The sequence below is a fragment of the Acipenser ruthenus genome, chromosome 24, assembly GCF_902713425.1.
Source record: "Acipenser ruthenus chromosome 24, fAciRut3.2 maternal haplotype, whole genome shotgun sequence".
NCBI classification, from domain to species: domain Eukaryota; kingdom Metazoa; phylum Chordata; class Actinopteri; order Acipenseriformes; family Acipenseridae; genus Acipenser; species Acipenser ruthenus.
This window is the reverse complement of record NC_081212.1, coordinates 102,620-122,268: the sequence shown is the minus strand read 5'-3', so window position 1 is coordinate 122,268 and position 19,649 is coordinate 102,620. Positions and strand designations below refer to the sequence as shown.

The window sequence follows — 19,649 nt, the reverse complement described above, 5'->3', positions numbered from 1 at the left end:
ATACTGTTTCAATATAGCTTCTGTGTACATTTCACATGACAATATTCCAAGCCCTACTTTCATGGACTCTTCTGGTCTCAAATTTGAATTTTTATTTGTTTATTTATTCATTCATTTGTTTTTATTAACTGTGTTTTCACAGATCAGGCTTTTGAAACCTGAACTTTACTATTTTGTTGGACTTTGGATAGGGAACATTTCAATACAAAAAAATAAAAACCTGAAATCTAATAGAGAGAGATGTGTTCATATTCATTGTCCTTGTTACTTGCATCCCAGCTGCTCATTATTTATGTTCTTACCCTGAAGAGCCTGTACTTTTGCACACACCAAGCAGGGCTCTCTTCTCTACAAAACTGTCAACTTTCAAAGGACCTGCGGATGAAAAAAAAAAAAAATCATTAAAAAAGTGCCCAAAACAAAGAGGGCCATTGATTTGCATGCATGTCAGTCTGGCTGTGTCTGCCAACATGCCACCCACCCATGCTGGTTTTATTAGCTTGTCTAGTGGCAGGAAGTGTGTTGATTACATTACAACTGTTACTCTGTAATCACATTATGGGCTAAAAAATTCCAGAAGAGAAAAATAAAACAGGACCTTCTTTCCTGTCAACTTCTACTCATCTTCTTCACCACAAAATAATGCTTGGGTCACATAAAACTGACGAGATGAAATGAAATTAAAATACCAGCATGCAAAAGCTTGATGAAAAGAAGCAGAACAGAAACGCCACTCAGTGCAATGTGTTGAGCTCAAACAAGTTGTTAAACCTTCAAAGTTGAGGAGTTTTTGGTCTGACTCTGTCTTCAATTCATTTGGTTTTCAAAGATTATGTTTGTAAAAAAAAAAAAAAAAAAAGCCAAAAGACATGCAAGGGAAATGTAATGTTATCCAGATTTTAACAACGTGCAATTCTGTATTGCTGGCCATACTAACAGTAATTTAGGCAACAAAGTGTGCAATGACAGTAATCAGCTTCAGGAATGCACGCTTCTTGTGGGATTTTGTGTATGTGCATTCACAGAGTCCAAACTGTAACACTTTATAAAAATAAATGTGTAAGATGGGAGTGAAAAATAGAAGCACAAAATTATATATATTTATATATATATATATATATATATATATATATATATATATATATATATATATATATATATATATATATATATATATATATATATATATTATATATATAAAATAACAATTCCTTTTTAGGAGACATCAACTGTATTAAAATACATTTATTGAATGCTTTTCATTGAAAAATAAATATGTAAATCTACATGCATATACGGCCTGAGACATGAGAATTAGTTTGATAAACTTTATTAAAGTGATAGATGTCACTCATATGGGTAAAGTGTAGACATTGAGACGGCGGATGCTATCTTGTTATCAAGCCGCCACTGAGACTATGTCTCTCTAGAAATGGAAATGCATTTACACAGCAAGGTCAAGAAGCAGCAGCTCCTCACACACTGGTGCCATCCTGACCAAACAGAAAAAGAAAATGCATTGAAATGCGGGACAGCAAACCAGGCATAAGGGTGCAGTCCCAGAAACGGTATGATCAAGAATGAAGTTCTGCATGAAGACTGTCTCCACTAGCTTGCACGGCAATGCATTCCTCACCTCGTCTTACAGCTGGAATGTGCACAGTACATTTACCAGGTGGTATAACGGCACCTGCTACTTTGCTGGGCGGTGAAGTAACACTCATCTGCATAATATCTCCCCCCATTTTTCCAGGTGCAGAGACGGGTATTAATAACCATGTGTCTGCCTGGCCTAAAAGACAATGGCATTGCTGTGGTTTTGTTTTTTCTAAATTTGCCTTCAAATACCTGAATTGTTTTTTGAATTTCTTTTCTCCAGCTTTTGTTAATAACGCTCATTATGATCCATGAACAGTCAAACTGTGGTTTTCTTCCTTAACACTTAGAAAGGCCTCCTTATCACAGTCGACACCTATTTCCAGGACGTGCCAAACCTACCCACCCAGACTCCCACCAACACAATCCTCCTTCAACACTCACTGCAGTGAAACCCTGTCTGCTTCTTACTGATTGCAATCAGGTCCTCCATTACAATCCATTTCATTTAGCAGAGAGTCATTCTCCTCATGTGTTGGATATCTGCTGCTTCTTATTACAGCCCTGTGCTTTTATCCAATTCCAGATATTTTCAATGATGTCATTGTGCATTGTTAAAATCTGCCAATGACTGGAAAATGAGTGACCAAAAATGAATCTCTGCAATGCAAAAGTGCTGTAGTTCTCCCGTTTACTTTGAAAAAGAATTCCTGCATGAACACCTATTTCATCCTCTACTGCTGGTAACATAAAGGTGCTAGAATTCAAAGAAAATGGCTTGTCAGTATTTTACAGGCACTGCAGTGGATATCTGAACTTATCTGGAATGATAAAGATGTATCATTGTCTGTGTGTAACTGACTACCGTCCTGCATGCTTCTTGCTAAAACCCTTTTTTATTTTTCTTGGAAAATCAATTCTTTATGTATTCTGGTGTATTTTGTTGATTTTTTAATAAATGCAGTTACCACAAATCAACAAGGATACTGGCCAATAAGCAAGTTGTGATGAAAGAAATAGGAAAATCTCTGTTTTTACCAGAGCTCTGGCTCCTCACTTCTGAAGCTGCCAATTGATAGAAGGCCAACACTAATCTTAAAGGACTTTAATATTAGGATCTGAACACAGCATGATGCTGGCACAAACTTCCTTCTATTAAGCAACACTGAGCAGCCTTTAATTTAAACATGATATATTGAATAAAAAAACAACCCAAAACAAAATAAACTGTGCCATATTTAACTTCATTGTGCAAGCTGTCCTTGAATGCTAAAAGCTATGGCAGCTCTCTGGACTCTGAATCTGCACTTACTTATGTGCGGTGCTGGTAGAATTCGCGCTGCTCGAACCGGTCCATTGCGTACAGAGAAGAGCTCCTGAGCTTCTCCACTAATCTGTAAAAAAAAAAACAAACACACACACAAGTTCAAATGCAATCGGACAGATGCTTGGACAGCGGACTGTGACCAAACCAATCGTAATCATTATTTAGTCCCCTTCTCACAAAATGTGCCAGTATCAAACCCCAGATCAGAATATTATTCTGCGGATACAATGTGGCGATTCAATTCTTTGCTGTATGCCATTATACCCGAAAGAGTTATTAATATTCTCATCCTCTGTCTGGGAAGCTCGGTCTGGGAGCAGTGACTTGTTACATCCATCAATAATTGGTCCCAGTTTGGCGCACTGCGCGTATTAAACTATGGATCATTTTCTAGGAAGATTCAGGAATCAATTCAATGATATTTAACAGTTATAATGATAGGTGTGTTTCTTGGATGCTGGCTTGATTTTTAAACACAGTGCAATACCTGGCTTTTACATGCATTGGCACTTTTTAAAAATCTAATGAAAATATAAAAAGACTTCTATGTCTTGTTATACAGTACAGAGGCAGGTCTTACCGCAGCTATTGGGAGAGCTGTTCCTGTTTTACAAACCAGCCAAAACCTTCTAACTTCATTCTCAAACAGGAGCTTTCTTTACATCCTTTATGAATTATGCAATGCACGCCTCTTAAAATATGCCTCTCCTTGTAGGAATCTATTAAAATTCATAACTGTTTAAATGTGAAACAGAGACCTTTGAACAGTTAAGCACCCACAATAGGTCTTCAGTGTGCAGTTAAAAAAAAAAGACAAAGCAAATCACACAGCTTTCCCTTTTTAGGTTAAAATAGTCACACTTTTAAAAGCTCTTGTTCATGGGAGTAAGGGTTTAATATAAATATTTAAAAAAACACATTACTCTTTTTGTGAACACTTTATTTAAAAAGTTACAAAACCAACAAAAAGTTGCTCTGATTGTGAAGACACACAGACGCTACTACATGGAGTCAGGTCGACTTCAGCTGCAAACACTTGATGGTTTCCTTGAGAAACTCAGTAAGACCTGGAGCCAATGAAAGGAAATGAGCGTGACATTTTCAGGTTAATCCAGGAAAAAAATAAGATGCAGACTGCATTGAAATTGTACATTGCGACCGCACATCCGCCATAAACACTTAACTGGTTCTCATTGCTATTTTACTTTACTTTTTAAAATGAAGATTCTCTACAGGCATCCATCCATAATGGATAGCAGACATTTTGTAAACAGTAAGCAGCACTATTAATCAATACCTGATACCCCCAATTATACTCTATTTCTGCAAAGAAATGTCAATAATGTAATGATATAATTATGAATTATGCTGACACGCTTTACAGAGTCAGAGGGCAAAGTTGGCTGTAGAAGTTGAAGGCACAATGGAGAGAAGAACAAAGAGAGATTTGTTCACACTGTAAGAAAAATAATCTTTTCCAACTGTAGAAAATGGATTTCATATGGTGGGGGAAAAAAAAAAAAAAAGCTAATCGTACACCAAACCATGAAATAAAATGCTACCAAGCAGGGTGCAAACCAATCCAAGGCATTGCAATGCAGATTATTACCCTTTCTGTACAGAGATCAAGAAAAGAGCCGGCTCCAACTCTACATCATTGCACAGTCTGTCATATTTATGAGTCACTCTTCTATGTGAACTGCTGTTATGAAAAAAGATTTTACAAGATGCAATACTGACTTCTAAGTGTTCTGCAGACAAATGTGACTGATGAATTTCATGAACAAACAGTTATTTCTTTATACAGTATTTTATATTACGTTTACACTCAAACTCCCCCTTGAGAAACGATAGATCTATTTTATGACCCTTTTATAAATCATTTTTATTTTAGGGCGAGAGCAGTCATCTTCATTGTTTATTTTAAAGAAAATTTACAGCGAATGTGAATGCTCGCGTTATTTTAGCCCATCCACATGTTTTATTTCAGATGATAAACACACCCAAGGATTAGCTCTGTGTCATGCAATTAACAGCCCTTTCAGAGCCGTGGATTAAAAAAAGAAATGTTTGGATTAAAAGTGTGCAGCACAGATTGTACAGCTGTAATGAAATAGATGTTCAGTACGTGTACACTGGTACATAAAAATGCACAGAAAGCAGCGGTGGAATCAGCCTGAGAAGAAGAACTATCTGGGTCTTAAACCCTTTAAAAGACGTACAAAATTAGATATACATAAAAATAATGAATATCTTTTCAGGAATAATGAACTAATACTTGATACAGAGACTGTCTGGCTTTCATTAAATATCTATTAAATCACTGCAATTCTGAACTGTATTCATTGAAAAAATGACACTGTTGCTTCACACAAGCATAATTAAAAAATCAAATCTAATAATCAAATATGTCTCTTATAAAAATTATCAATAGAAGGATTGTTCGGAGGGGGGAACCATAGCCAGCACTTTGGTTTAATAATAAACATTTTAAAAACACCTCACTTCAAAGCATGTCAGAGCCTTGAGCAACTCATCGCTCCAACACGGTTTCAATTAGCTGCAACTAAACGTACTGCTATCTTCGATTGAGCAGCAACACCTCCCCAGTCAAAGATCTTACTCGAGGAGATGTTAATGCAGAGCCACTCAGAGGAAATAGAAGCACACACTCACCCGGGCGGTACTGGAGGTGTTTTCAACTCAATGCAACACCATTATGGAGGGTGTCAGCTTAGCAACTGTCATGAACACTTCACAGTCACTCATGCCAACAAACCTTGCAGCCTTCTGCACATTGTTATACAAGTGAATAATGGGCTCCAACTTCAAAAAAAAAAAAAAAAAAAAAGGAACCCTAGCAAACAGTGCTGAACTGACAGGCCCTTGTTCTAAAGAAAAGGTGCACAGGCCTGTATCACAGAACAGAGCGAATCACAGGATCTGTGGGTTACATTGGAGTAAAATCATCACAAGTACACTCCAGGATTGAGGCATGGTGTTCCTGTTACAGTACCGCCCTCTCAGTCCGGACATCCGGATTCTCCTGTTTCCATCAGTTACATTGTATTGAAATCACATTGATATTATTAAAAAGCTGTTCACATCCATTTAAAGAAAAACACAAATTGTGTTGTGATGATTCACTGTATTGGAAATAAATCACTTGTTAATAAACCCTCCCCCTGCAGGAGGACACACATTAGCTAACATTCTTATGCAAATTATCATCCTTTTTATTTTCAGCAAGTTACACTGAAGACCAAAAAGAGTGACAACTGTCACCCATAAGCCTGAATACATGATATAGTCCACCACTTGTCCTTTGCTATATATTCTCTGTAATTGTGCTTGTTTCAATGCATGGTTGCTATCGTTCCTTTACCCTGCTAATCAGCGGGATGTCACCACTGATTTATATTGTGTGACAATGTTCACAGCTCTAAACCGAAGCACAATACAATACAATTAACTGCCTTTCCTTCCCATGCTGCAGCAGCGGACTCACTCAGGAGTGCTCAGCATCACTCCTCTAACATAAGATTACAGTGACACCTACTGTCCGTTTAGGGTAAAGCAGTTCATACAAATGAAATGATTACAAATAAAACCCTATCTAAGAACAATGTCCTTTGAAAGGGTAATAACCATAAACAAATTGTGCTTTAACTCTGATTAGCAAAACATACATAGACCATAACCATATACAAGTTTAGATAAGGATGTGTGGATGGCTCATTTGAATGCATTTCTTGATACGAGCCACAGACAAGTTAGAATGATTAAAAACATGTTTTGTGTTAATGACTTGTTATTTATGGAAGGACAATGTTACAATTTTAAACAATCTTGTTTTTGTTGGTCAGCTCAGTATTTAGTATGTGTTCAAAATAATGACACTGCACGTTCACAGCCAATTATAAGCAAGAGCAAGCAAACTGCAGCACTTACAGATACACTCCAGACCTGCATCCCGTCAGAGTAACCCATCATTAGCAGCACTGGAGGGTCGCTGCCAGTACTGGGCATTTCACGGAACTCAGGGGACCTGGCCACGTCTGAGAAGAGACAAACATTGAAACATTGACTCAAAAACATCCTCAAACACCAACGGTGCATTGGCAGACATGTTATTGTGATGAAACCACAGTAACAGAATGAATGCATTGTTTCAATGAGCTCCCATGACAACGTACGAGCACAGTCAGCTTGACCGAAAACCCTCAACCAGAGCGCCTGAGCATATTAACTGTGCACACATGCAGAGCAACTACACTTACTAGCAATTATATCATTTTGTTTGGACATGTGCCCAGAAACCAAGACTCACTTGTAGTTATTTATCCAGGTGGGGGGAGGGGGGGGAATCATTATATTTTAAGGAAAATACAAACCAGCTATTCTAAAACCTAACAAACTATCAGTCTGTCTACCTTTCCTCTGTTCAGATAAAAATGTCAGATAATTCTGCATGTAATGGAATATTGTTTCACCCAGATTATACCTGTCTAGTTGCTGTTTAACACAAATAGAGTCAGACATGTTTTAAATGTCTGGGTACGTGCATGCTTGATTTTCAGCATGAAGAACCGGAATTCAATCAAAGTTTAAGAGGCTGCCACAGTTATACTTAGCATTGCTACCTCAAAATGAGTATGTATTTTGCAGGGGTTACAAAGTAGCCTCACTTTAAGATACACTAATTCATACTGTGCGGCCCTTTCTTGCAGCATGGACAAATACATAAAAAAAGATCCAATCTTACCATTAATATCTGCTTTTTCAAACCTGACCCATACAATTTTTTCCTTTTCATCTGTGGGCCCTGCACCAGTGTAAGCCTAAAAAAATAAATAAATAAATAATAAAAATAAAAATGATATATATTAGTCCAAATGAATTTAGAAATGTACAACTGATGCGTTATGCTTTAATGTCAAATGTTAAAGTTGAAATGTATACTTTGTTTGTATTGCTTTGTCAGAGCAGCAAGACGTTTGGGGTTTGTGACGTCACCCTGTCTCACCTGTGGAACAACATCCTGCAGAAATGTAACAACACTCTCCATATAGGAATGCTCTCTGAAACAAAAACAAACAAAACACATTCACGAGATGATACTTCAAAACCAGAGCAACTGCATGGAAAGAAAAACAGAACGAAAACAAAGCACAGGCCTACAAGTTCTAATGGACCAGAAGTCAAATGCTGCTCTATATAGTTTTTATTTCACATAACATATTTGGTAAAAAATGCAAGTACTTCAATACAGTATATTTTCTTTGAATTTATTTAGCAGGTCAATAGAAACATTGTTGCAGTGATGGAACTAGATTTGGGGCGCACTGGACAAATTGCATGGAAATATTTGTTGCATGAATATTTTCTGCAAAAAACAATTAACAGAACCCTAACTACACTGCATTTATGAGACAGTGCTGCCACCATCAGCCATGGAAATGTAAATGCAAAGGTGGAACAAAGAGGAGCATCACATATATATATATATGGGATGCCATTAGAGGGCGATATGAAATAGTGCTTCATAGTCTTCAAATCAGAGTTGACTTCCTAGCTACCTGGAAGCTTGGGTTTGTACTGATAGCAATTACTGCTGTGGATCGTACACCTTAAACTATTTAATCCAAGGTTCCAGGCGTAGGTATCCTGTTCTTTTAAGACTATTGCTCAACTGAATGCAAGTATAGCACATTCCTCTTCACATGTCTGGTGAAAACATTGCATTAAAGAAAACTGATGCAAAGAACTGAGCCACTCAGTATACCCTGAAATTTACATTCCAGGCTTTTATTTCCCATTGAAATGATGTGAAGCACTTCAATCCTGAAGTAAAGGTCTTACGTGGCAGCCTGTGCTCGCACCGTAACTCCACCTGTACAGCGGCTGGGTCGACGGGGAGAGTCGGTAGCCATGGTCTCTCCAATCACTCACCTGCACAAAGAAAACAGACAACTTAAGAGTCAGCAGGTCTCCCACAAACCTAAAACTGGACATTGATTTGAAGCAGCTGACAGCGGCTGGTGAATATCAAAGACTGAATAAAACAATCAAGGGTAGGGTATTCATGCAGCTGGATCAATATTAGACCTGTACTGGGAGTATGGAAGGTACTGTAGAACAATCCTGCAGCACCTAGTACTGGACATGCTTTCTGCTCTGAGGTCTGAGGAGATCACAATACACTTTGACAGAACTAAAACCCTGAACACGCACCCTAAACAAGGTGCCAGCAACACTGACACCACACGACTGCCATTCAATCATTAACAATCACGGTTTCATAGAATCACGTGTATATAGCCAGTGAATAAGGTATAAGAAATATGAATAGCCATTCAGCAATGTGAGCTTCATTTGTGACATCTCAGCTTAATCAGGCACGTCACTGTTTAGTTTAGTTAGGCCTATCTAAGCTCCCAGTAAAACCAGGACTGGAACAGACCGCTGTGTAACCCTTCCATTCACTCACATCTTAATATATGATTTGTTCAAATAGTGCTTTCAATCATATTAGTAACAAAGGCAGCCCTGCCAGCACATATGAACAAACTCAGGAGCCTACAGAGCCAGGACTCCCATAACAATACACAGGACATTGTGACTGGTGGTATCCAAATTGGCAGGAGATTTTTAATTGTTGGAATGAAACTGCAATTCTTTAAAAAGCAGACAGGAAAGACCAACTATATTATTATTATTATTTTTTAAATGTTATTAACAATAACATACATGCGGTATATTTCTTAGCAACACAAACAAAACCACTCTACATAATAATAATAATAATAATAATAGAAGTTGGGCTTACCATAGGAGGCGAACAAACAGAATTTGATTATAATTAGTTTTTGTTATAATTTATTATTTGTTGTTATTTCCTCAAAACAATAACAAAAACAATGAGAAACGAAGACATAATGGGATAAGATCGTCTGGTTGTGAAAAGAGAAGGCAAGGCAAGTTACAACTACCTTTAAAATGCGCGTTCATTTCATTTGCATTTATATAAACAATCATTTTATACGAACCGTGCGTCTGGTTGAATCGCTCAGTTTCCTTGCGTTTTGACAGTCACAACACAGAGCACTGACGAAACAGCGGAGTCGACTATTTCACCAATCGTCTTGCCAGTTGATATAAAATTGGCCAATGGGCATACAGAGGGAGGAAGTGATATACTCGTTAGTAGACCAATCAGAATGAGTATTAGGTAGCTAGCATGTTTTGTTGTTCGCTATCAAAGGCCCGTGTGAAACTCAGAATGCTTTCAAACATTTTAAAACCTAAACCGCTCTAACGGTTACTACTTAAAAAGCAGACATTTAGTTCTCCTGACGCTATACATACCATTATTAAACTACTCGTACAGCTAGATGTAATGCGCCATCCTTATACATGAAACGAGCACGGCTTGTTTGTTTATCTGGAGATCTCGCGATAGATGTGTCATTTTTATTTTCACGTGATGGGAACTACAGTAGTTGCAGGGCAGAGCCAATAATTATTGCGAAATAAAACACACACACACAAGCTGAGCTTCCCTACCAAATATTGGTTTAAACATTGAACACAGGAACTAGTGTTGATAGTGTTGCCCGACTCCCAACACTTGATAATATAGGAACAATGCAATTAGTATATCAGATACATACCATTTATTATTTTTACGATTCGATTTGAAAAACGTAAATAACTTGAAAAAAGACTTTAATAAACCAAATTAAGCCGCATATATTGAATTTAAACTGCATGTTCTACATTTAACACCTTGTTAACCAAGGTGTCCAGGAGGATTACAAAAAAATTAAATGATTTCAAAGCCATACCATTTTTCTTTTTTATAATTTCCAAGAACAGCAGCAGGTTTGAGGTGCAGAGCAGCTTGTGTTAAACTCAGCAGCAATAACAACACAGGAAGAACACTGAGTTTCCATGCTTTATTTATCAAAGAAAACATGAGCGATCCATTTAAAACAAGAGACAGGACCGCGTTTGAACAGAACAGAGCCCTGCATTCTCAGCGTTTCTTTAGCAGAGTTGTACTTCACATATGCTTTTACTGAGCCTGTGTCCAGTCCTCACAATCACCAGTATTCTTCATCTAAATTGTAGGTTGTTCAGCAGCTTTTAAAGGTACATGGTTGTTTGTGGAACAGATCTCGGACAGGTTTATTTCTTTGCAACGCATGAAAATAAAATACAACAGCATTTAAAAATAAAATGCAAGTAATGAGGTATAAAATAAATTATAAAATGCAACAACTCATTTATGGTTGATGGGTCAATGTTGCAGTGAAACCAGGACAAGCCTTAGTGCTCCTAATAACCACACTGATTACAAAAGGACTCTCCACCTACCCCTCTAATCAATACATTATGAGGACTGTGGAACACACCATTCACAAAGAACCATACAACTGCTCAAAGGACTGTCTCAGAACTGTATTATTAAGACATGTGGTCGTTATACTGCAACCAGGAAATATAACAGAACATGGGAATGCAGAAAATGCCACCATTGTGATGAACTGTGCAACAACTGGAAGGTTCGATAACTTGATCAAACAGATAAGCCAATAAATAAAAAGTATTACACACAAAACCAATAGCAAGTTGCTCGAGGTAAGAAGTCTTCATTGCACAGCAGGCAAACGTACCCATTGGTATAGGTCACCAGATCTACAGTGTAAAGCAAAACACAGCTTAACTACTGAAGTAAGGAATACCCCACATTGAGCTCACTGCTTTCGCTATTTCCCAGGTTTGATTTTTTTTTAAAGCAATAGAAACCTCCCACTGTGACTCAGGAATTGCTTGTCTTGAGTAATACAGGAAGACTTGACCTTGATTCCCATCAGTGACACTGTTCTGTGGGGACAGAAGCAGCTGAATAACAAACACATGGTACAAGTTTAGCTGTTTGGTAGTGCAGTACAATATGAAACTGGGCTATTCAATTAAATTAGCATTGAAACTGTTACATAGAAAAAGAAGCACTACGATTCTCCAGCAGAACAAGTCCATTTTGAATTCATTATAATTGCACAAGACAGCCCATCTCCTCTATATTCTCCCCCCATAACCAGATCAAGGTTTTATTTAGATGTAAACACTGTACAGTGCACACAGACTCTAATTCATGAGAACTGAAGTTTAAACAGTACAAAACATTGCTTTGTGTTTCATGTATAAAATCCCCATTGGTTAAAAACAGCAGCACCACCAAGATGAGGATGAACATTTCTGTCACACCCTTTAAAACAAACATTTCAAATCTGGATCAGAAGACCAGGACATTTTAGTGATCAACTGTAATTATTAATGATACGGAAAACAATTTATTTAAATATTCACAATGCATCCCAATTATAAATGATATATCCTTCCCCCCACCCCACGTAAAATACGAAAATATAACTGAATGTATAAAAATATATTCTGCTCTACCAACGCAGCATTCAATTCAACCTTTTACTGTAAATTCTGTACGTCTTGCATGGGGTGTTATTTACAAGCAGATAAAACACAAGCTGGAGTTTGCTAAAATTCTTTAAGGAAGGAAGAAAAAAGGATACACCATAAAACTTGAGACGCTGAAAAAAAAAAAAAAAAGTACCATTGGCCAATATGGCAGTTGTCTGAAGAACACACACACACACACATTATTTTGGTAGTTTTACACAATTACTCACATAGAAGTCCTCTATACTTCGGGGGAAAACACACACACACACACACACAAGAAATAAAATGATGTTTAAGATTAAAAAAGACCAACCAAAAAAACCCTCACTTAGTTACAAAATCTATATACACATATATATGTGTGAGCGTTCTCTAACTCCTGTCTTGAATAACATGAGAAGGCGGCTGTGTGGGACTGCGCTCCACTAAGGGGTTCAGCACACACAGATGCTTTTCCTGTGCTGGTGCAGCAGAGCTGGGATACCCGGTGCTTTGTGCCCCCTCAGGCTGCGGCGCATGGAGAGCCTGTCGGGGTTCCTGCTCTTCGGGGGGACGCAGTGGCTTGGGGACGGGCTCTCGGGGGAGCGGGGTACACCGCGCCGGAGCTTCTTGCTGGCCGGGCCGGAGTTGGACTCCTCCAGGGTCCGTTTCAAGCCAGGCCGCGGCTGTGCGGAGGAAGGCGTCTGTGCTAAGCCCGTGCTGCTGTGAAACCTGGCAGAACGGAGGTCCAGGAGGCTGGGAGATGGAGAGCCCTCATTGGTCATAGCCAGGGCTCTTTCGGGGAACTCAGGAACAGGCTGGGGTAAGCGGCCGGGGCAGCTGGTGGGCCGGTGAGACTCGCTCTTGGATCCCAGGCTCTTTGCAGTGAACCCATTCTGACGCTCCAATGGAGGCAGACGCTCAGAGGAGGTCATGTCAGCCACATCAGATTCTGCTCTCTATATAAAAAATACAATAAACACACACATTTAAATTAGATCCCCAGCATACATCCTCTTCTGACCACCCAGACAGTACACTGTGCAATACAAATGCATTCTATATGGACTTGCAGTAGGAAGCCATGCAGGATACATAAAACAGCCCTAATTTATTCCTTACCAGTCTCTCTCTGTTTATGCAGCACTTAAGTACCTCTGTTTTAATCTTTGTTTTTCCATTTTCCTTTATCTAAGCTACAACCATTCCAAAGAAAATAAGTGCACATCAAAGCAGCTCCACTTTACAGAAATGGGCTGATTAAAACAAACACACCCCCCACTCATCTCCGAACACACCCCATAATAACCCTCTTTTAAAAGGCTGCTCGCAACATTACAATCTGAAAGCAAACTCAAACATTTCTGAATAGCTTTCCTACATAAACCATCATCCTTTCAAATAATGAAAGGATAGATTGTATATATATATATATATATATATATATATATATATATATATATATATATACACACACACACACACACACACACTATAGTGCTGTACAGTTGCCAATGAATATTCAGTGTGGTTGTGCCCATGTGAAAATCATGGCTGCTGTTGTACCTCGATGAGCGGGGTGGAGCAGCGAGACCAGGAGTGAAGGGGGCCCTCGTCTTGGCTGTGGAAGGGCCCGTCAAGCAGGTTCAGCAGCACCTCATCTTTGCGCACCGCAGTGTTCTTGTCCAGCGGCTCAGAGATGGTGAGGACGATGGCGCTGGTATTGTCGGCACGCAGCCCGCGCTGTCTCCATCGCAGCAGGGAGTGGCTTACCAGCTGCCAGGCATTGGACATCCCGTACTGGCCCTGAACACACCAGCACAGAGACAGGAAAGAGAAGACATCAGCAAGCAGTCCATTCAGCTTTTTGCTTGTTTTTTGCCTGTTGTACTAGGTTAAACACTTTCAGCTACTGCAGTCCCCTCAAGAAGCATATTCTAAAATATATACAAAACAAGACACATGCCGATGCAGAAGTTCTCACGAGTCTCTTAGGTTTTCCCTTTGCTTTGAGAAGTGCACCTCACCTGCGTTTCCTCCTCATGGTCCTGGCACATTGACACAGCGTCCTGTGGAGGGATCATGTTCCACACTCCGTCACTGCCCAGGATGATGTAGCGGTGTATGCGCGGGTCCAGGGTGAGCACGCTCGTGTCAGGCTCCGGCGACACCACAAACTCCCTGCTATAGAAGTCATAGCTCCACAGGTCACCTGTTCAGGGAGTGTCCCCCAGTCATTAACCTCTCACTTGTCTTTTAAAACCATACCTGCGAATGTAATAGACTGAACTGCTATCTTCCAAAAGACAGCTGTGAGCAGCACTGAGCTGTAAGTTGTGAAATATATTTATTATTGGACTCCATAACCTTTAAAAAGTAGGACACTGTATGATGCTTCCTGTTGAAGAAATGCCATTAGCACTGCTCTTCACCAGAGTGGCCAATTAAGATTTCCAGAGGCTTTAAAACAGAAGACACTCCAGATCAATAACCAGCCCCCCTCTCCAATCTAGAGCCAATTCACCTTCAGAGCTCAGAAACAGAGCATTGTGATCCTGAGCCTCCCTGTAAACATGCACTGCTGAGCTAACCAGCCAACAAAGAACAAAGGAGCACAGAGACAAAAGAACATCTCAATGGCTTTTAAAACTAATTGGGAAAGAGACCAACGAAGAACTCATTTAATTTTTAATGAACATGCAGATGAAAGCACGTCAAAGATAAATAAAGGAAAAAAACAAAGTTACAGAAAAAAACTAAAATGAAACTTTGTATCCCCATAAATGAAATGCAGTGTCTGTGTGAGAGTAATAGAATAGTCTCTTTAGGAAATGGCGTTTCTTCAGCAGCAGGAAGCATCATACAGTGTAGTGCTTTTTAAAGGTTATGAAATAGGAAAGCAGCACAATCAAAGCAGGTCCTGCGACTCGTTAACTACTGCAGATTTCCAAAGAAAAAGCCAGATCCTTTACAGTAACCGGGAGTGCTTTATAGGCCTATACTCTGTATGCTTAGCTGGTGTAGTTCTTGTTCTAAGAGTGAAGTCTTACAGTCCTGTACACAACAACTGTTTGCATAGAAAGTTAATAAATATGTGGCATATTTTTAAATAAAACAAAACTCTGCTTTGTTCAGAGCGATCCTTCTCAGGCTTTACTTCAGTTTGGATGCCATTACTACATTGAGACAGGGAGCATTCCTGACTCAGCAGGCTAAATGAGATGCCTTGTGCGAGGAGGCAGAGGCTGCATTAGAGATGCACTGTGACATTTGCAGCCGGCACTCTTCACAAAAAAGGAATTAAATTGGCCTTTCTTGACAGAGATGATAATTCCTGGGGCCGCTGCACTCTGCTAAAGGATTGAGGTTCAGAGGTTCTAGCTGTGCTTGTATCACCAGAGATCCAGCAAACAAGTAATACAGCTAATCTGAGACCGCAGCTGCACGCTTAACTGCCTGCGAAGCTGTAATGAAGGCTGAAGAAGGCTTCCATATTCCAGCTACATTCAGACATAATTGGAAGAGCCTGGATGTGTGCTGAGGACTCAGCGAGTTCTCTACTACAGGAGACTTGCCAGTAACGCCACAAGAGGGCAGCAACATGACTCATTTGCAGGAGCCAGGTCTGTTTTGCTGTGGTCCTGGTTGGTCCAGTTCCATTAAACTTGAACACTACACTTTACCCTGAGCAGAGGCAAGGTGGGGTCAGCACACAAGCACAAACGCAACTTCATAAGGGGGGGCAAAATTAGAACGGTTCCAGTTAAGGAATGTTGGGAGGGTCGGAGGTCAGGCAGAGGGGGTTAAACTAAAATAAATTTCAAACAGAAAACCTTTATTGGGTCCGGCTTGGAGAAACTCACCCAGAGCTCGAGCCACGGCGAGGAAGGGGATCTGGTCGATAACAGTGCTCCTCCTCACGGGGCCATTGTGGGGCAGGCGAGGACGCTTCCACACCACCCGGTTCACCCCTGACTTCCTGATCACACTGCAATGATACACACGCCACGCACTGAGCAATCACACCAGCACTAAACATCTTCACACGCAGACACAGATCTGTTTAAAATACACTGCTGCTGCACTGAACATCTTCACACGCAGACACAGATCTGTTTAAAATACACTGCTGCTGCACTGAACATCTTCACACGCAGACACAGATCTGTTTAAAATACACTGCTGCTGCACTGAACATCTTCACACGCAGACACAGATCTGTTTAAAATACACTGCTGCTGCACTGAACATCTTCACACGAAGGCACAGATCTGTTTTAAGGCAGAATCCAAATCATTACAGATTTGACCCCGATGTGGCAGAAGACTCCAAGCCAAACTATGATGTGGTTTTGTGGGCTCAAAATATCTGATTTAGACTCGATTATTAAAATGACGACACACACACGTATAAAGCTGTACTGCGGTTGATAGAAAGCCTGCCTCCCTACCTGCCGCCCAGCCCCTCAATCCTCTGCCTCTCGCGGGGCAGCTCGGGCTTGTGGTCCTGGGTGAGCTCCACAGCACGGATGAAGTCATCTTTGGGGTCGTCCTGCACCCCCAATACCACCCCAGAGTCCCCGACGTGAGCCACAAACATCTTGTCCCCCCGGATCACCACCACGCTTGCAGTGGTTCCTGACGTGCTGGGAAGCCCCGTTATGGTCTTTGGCCACTCCGCTGTTTAACAAAATAAAGTGACAATTGTTAGAATAGAAACAGGCTCACATAATAACATGTCTCAAGTGGCTGTGCACATCTGAAACATGACTGATCTATGCAGTTGTTCGATAATTGATGTTTACCGGACAGTCGCGCTACGAAAGGGACAGAGTAATGAAGAAAAGGAGTAGGCTACTTTTACCACAGGTGAAGTAAGCAGATTGTATTTAACTGTATGTAATGTTTAAACTATTGGATCAAGTAATAGGTCTGTATTGTCCATGTGAATATCTTCCTACAACATATTACACGCATGTCCCAGTTAGACATTCAGCTCTCCGTTTGCACTGTAGAGCCAGCACACCCCGACATGTCCTGAACTCTCTTGTCAGCACACCCCGACATGTCCTGAACTCTCTTGTCAGCACACCCCGACATGTCCTGAACTCTCTTGTCAGCACACCCCGACATGTCCTGAACTCTCTTGTCTGCACACCCCGACATGTCCTGAACTCTCTTGTCTGCACACCCCGACATGTCCTGAACTCTCTTGTCTGCACACCCCGACATGTCCTGAACTCTCTTGTCAGCACACCCCGACATGTCCTGAACTCTCTTGTCAGCACACCCCGACATGTCCTGAACTCTCTTGTCAGCACACCCCGACATGTCCTGAACTCTCTTGTCAGCACACCCCGACATGTCCTGAACTCTCTTGCCTGCACACCCCGACATGTCCTGAACTCTCTTGTCTGCACACCCCGACATGTCCTGAACTCTCTTGTCTGCACACCCCGACATGTCCTGAACTCTCTTGTCTGCACACCCCGACATGTCCTGAACTCTCTTGCCTGCACACCCCGACATGTCCTGAACTCTCTTGTCAGCACACCCCGACATGTCCTGAACTCTCTTGTCAGCACACCCCGACATGTCCTGAACTCTCTTGTCAGCACACCCCGACATGTCCTGAACTCTCTTGTCAGCACACCCCGACATGTCCTGAACTCTCTTGTCAGCACACCCCGACATGTCCTGAACTCTCTTGTCTGCACACCCTGACATGTCCTGAACTCTCTTGTCTGCACACCCCGACATGTCCTGAACTCTCTTGCCTGCACAGCCTGACATGTCCTGACATGTTCTGAGGGATTTTGCAGCACAGCTTTCTCACAGCCCTCTGTGGAACTACAGCATTCACAGCAGGACATAAATAGAGGAGAATGATCCTTGGGAGTATCCCCCACAGTAGGGAAATAAAATATAACAATGTCGTAATGTCCACTCCACTGCATTGGGTACTATTGCTGTATCAATGAAAGCACTTTATTACAAAATGCATACTGTTCTGTTTACAGGAGACACACCCAAACTGAAAACACCAGGAAATCGTTTCCCAACGTTGTGGAGCTTGTAAACCAACAAGGTTCACAAAGACAAACGATAAAACAAAATCTAATGCCATTCACAAATTGTAGAGTTAGGCGAGAATATGTTCAAAAGAATTAATTTAAATGCTTTGTTATTTGGTCGAGAACAAACGTAAAATTCAAGTAGCATTTGACCGCATCTGGGGGGGGGGGGGGGGGGGGGGGGGGGGGGGGGTTACAGTTTAATTATACATTTCTGAATTTGGCGCCAAGGTTCAAATATAAGTAACGTCAGTGTAAATGTCATATTTAACTAAAGATAAGACGAGTAATGTAATATTTAACTAAAAATAAGACGACTACGAACTAAATACAAGTTTATAGATGATGTTTCGATTTGACTTTTAATCCTCTGTAAGACAAATAATAATAATAATAATAATAATAATAATAATACTCCATACCGTGTATGCACTGCACAATACTTACGTAGCTTTCTCCACATGGCATGATGGCAAGCAACGAAGCCCTTGCTGATAGCAGCGCAAACCTCCCCGGAATCCGCCGACCAAAACCCGCGCTGTTTCTTTATCAAATCCCATAAATGATCACGGGCATACTGGGCAGCCTCCCTGCCCCCGTGCCCGTCAAATACTGCAAAAAAACCCACTGATCGCCCGCTCCGGGAGCATGAATTAGTAGCGTTATCTTCCACGGTTTCTGTTGGTTGTGAACTTTCGAAGTTCTCAATTACAATCTTGTGTTCCCTTGTATTTCTACTGGAGTTTCTAGCAGTGGGGCCGTTGATGGTTTTAAAACCACCTTGCTCGGTTACACCGCTAGCCGAGTCTATCTTACCCGGCCACGGCGTGTTTTCGACCGAAACACCGGTTTCCTCTTTTGTTTCCCCGGCTCCGACCAGAGCTAGCTCCTCTTCGCCCGGCTCGGGCTCCACCACAATCTCGGTTACATCCTCCATGTATTTCCTGCCCCCCTGGTCGGAAAAGACGCTCGCCCGTAAAGAGAATCGGTTCTCCATGACCGCAGCTGGTTCTGTCTCCGGTTAGCTCTCTCTGTAAATAAACAGCGCTCTTTCTCAAACGGCTCTGCCCGGTAACCGGCCCTTCCAGTGTCGCTATTGTTTATTTGTGATGCTTACTGGGCATGCTCAGGAACGCAGTGACGTCACCACGCGAGCCAGGGGGATACGCAGCAGCGTCTCAAGCACCG

At 41.0% G+C, this 19,649-nt stretch overlaps 2 protein-coding genes across 11 annotated transcripts in view; both read right to left on the bottom strand.

Annotated features, from left to right (window-relative positions):
* The window catches only part of LOC117962447 (BCAS3 microtubule associated cell migration factor-like), a 172,755-nt gene extending 162,445 nt beyond the window's left edge, over nt 1-10,310 (bottom strand). For 6 of the 10 annotated variants that reach the window (XR_009308369.1, XR_009308368.1, XM_034907479.2 and 3 more), the window contains exons 1-7: nt 9,973-10,093; nt 8,786-8,875; nt 7,950-8,004; nt 7,689-7,764; nt 6,875-6,981; nt 2,909-2,990; nt 303-375 (exon numbers count right to left, since the gene is read on the bottom strand). Coding sequence is in view for 8 of the 10 variants with exons in the window: in XM_034907479.2 (XP_034763370.1) it covers nt 303-375; nt 2,909-2,990; nt 6,875-6,981; nt 7,689-7,764; nt 7,950-8,004; nt 8,786-8,856 (464 nt within the window). In the remaining 2 variants the exon portion in view is untranslated. Of the gene's footprint in view, nt 1-302; nt 376-2,908; nt 2,991-6,874; nt 6,982-7,688; nt 7,765-7,949; nt 8,005-8,785; nt 8,876-9,752; nt 9,874-9,915; nt 10,094-10,291 lie in introns of those variants that run through there. The other 4 variants (XM_058997808.1, XM_058997806.1, XM_058997807.1 and 1 more) reach the window with 4 other exon arrangements.
* A 557-nt stretch (nt 10,311-10,867) lies between these two features.
* Nucleotides 10,868-19,594, bottom strand: LOC117429091 (protein phosphatase 1D-like). Its single transcript, XM_058997814.1, has 6 exons — nt 18,909-19,594; nt 16,839-17,067; nt 16,252-16,376; nt 14,416-14,600; nt 13,955-14,194; nt 10,868-13,347 (listed from the first exon to the last, which is right to left on the bottom strand). Exons 1-6 carry the CDS (start codon nt 19,456-19,458, stop codon nt 12,844-12,846), a joined length of 1,833 nt encoding a protein of 610 aa, XP_058853797.1. The 5' UTR covers nt 19,459-19,594; the 3' UTR covers nt 10,868-12,843.
* Nucleotides 19,595-19,649: the final 55 nt, after the last annotated feature.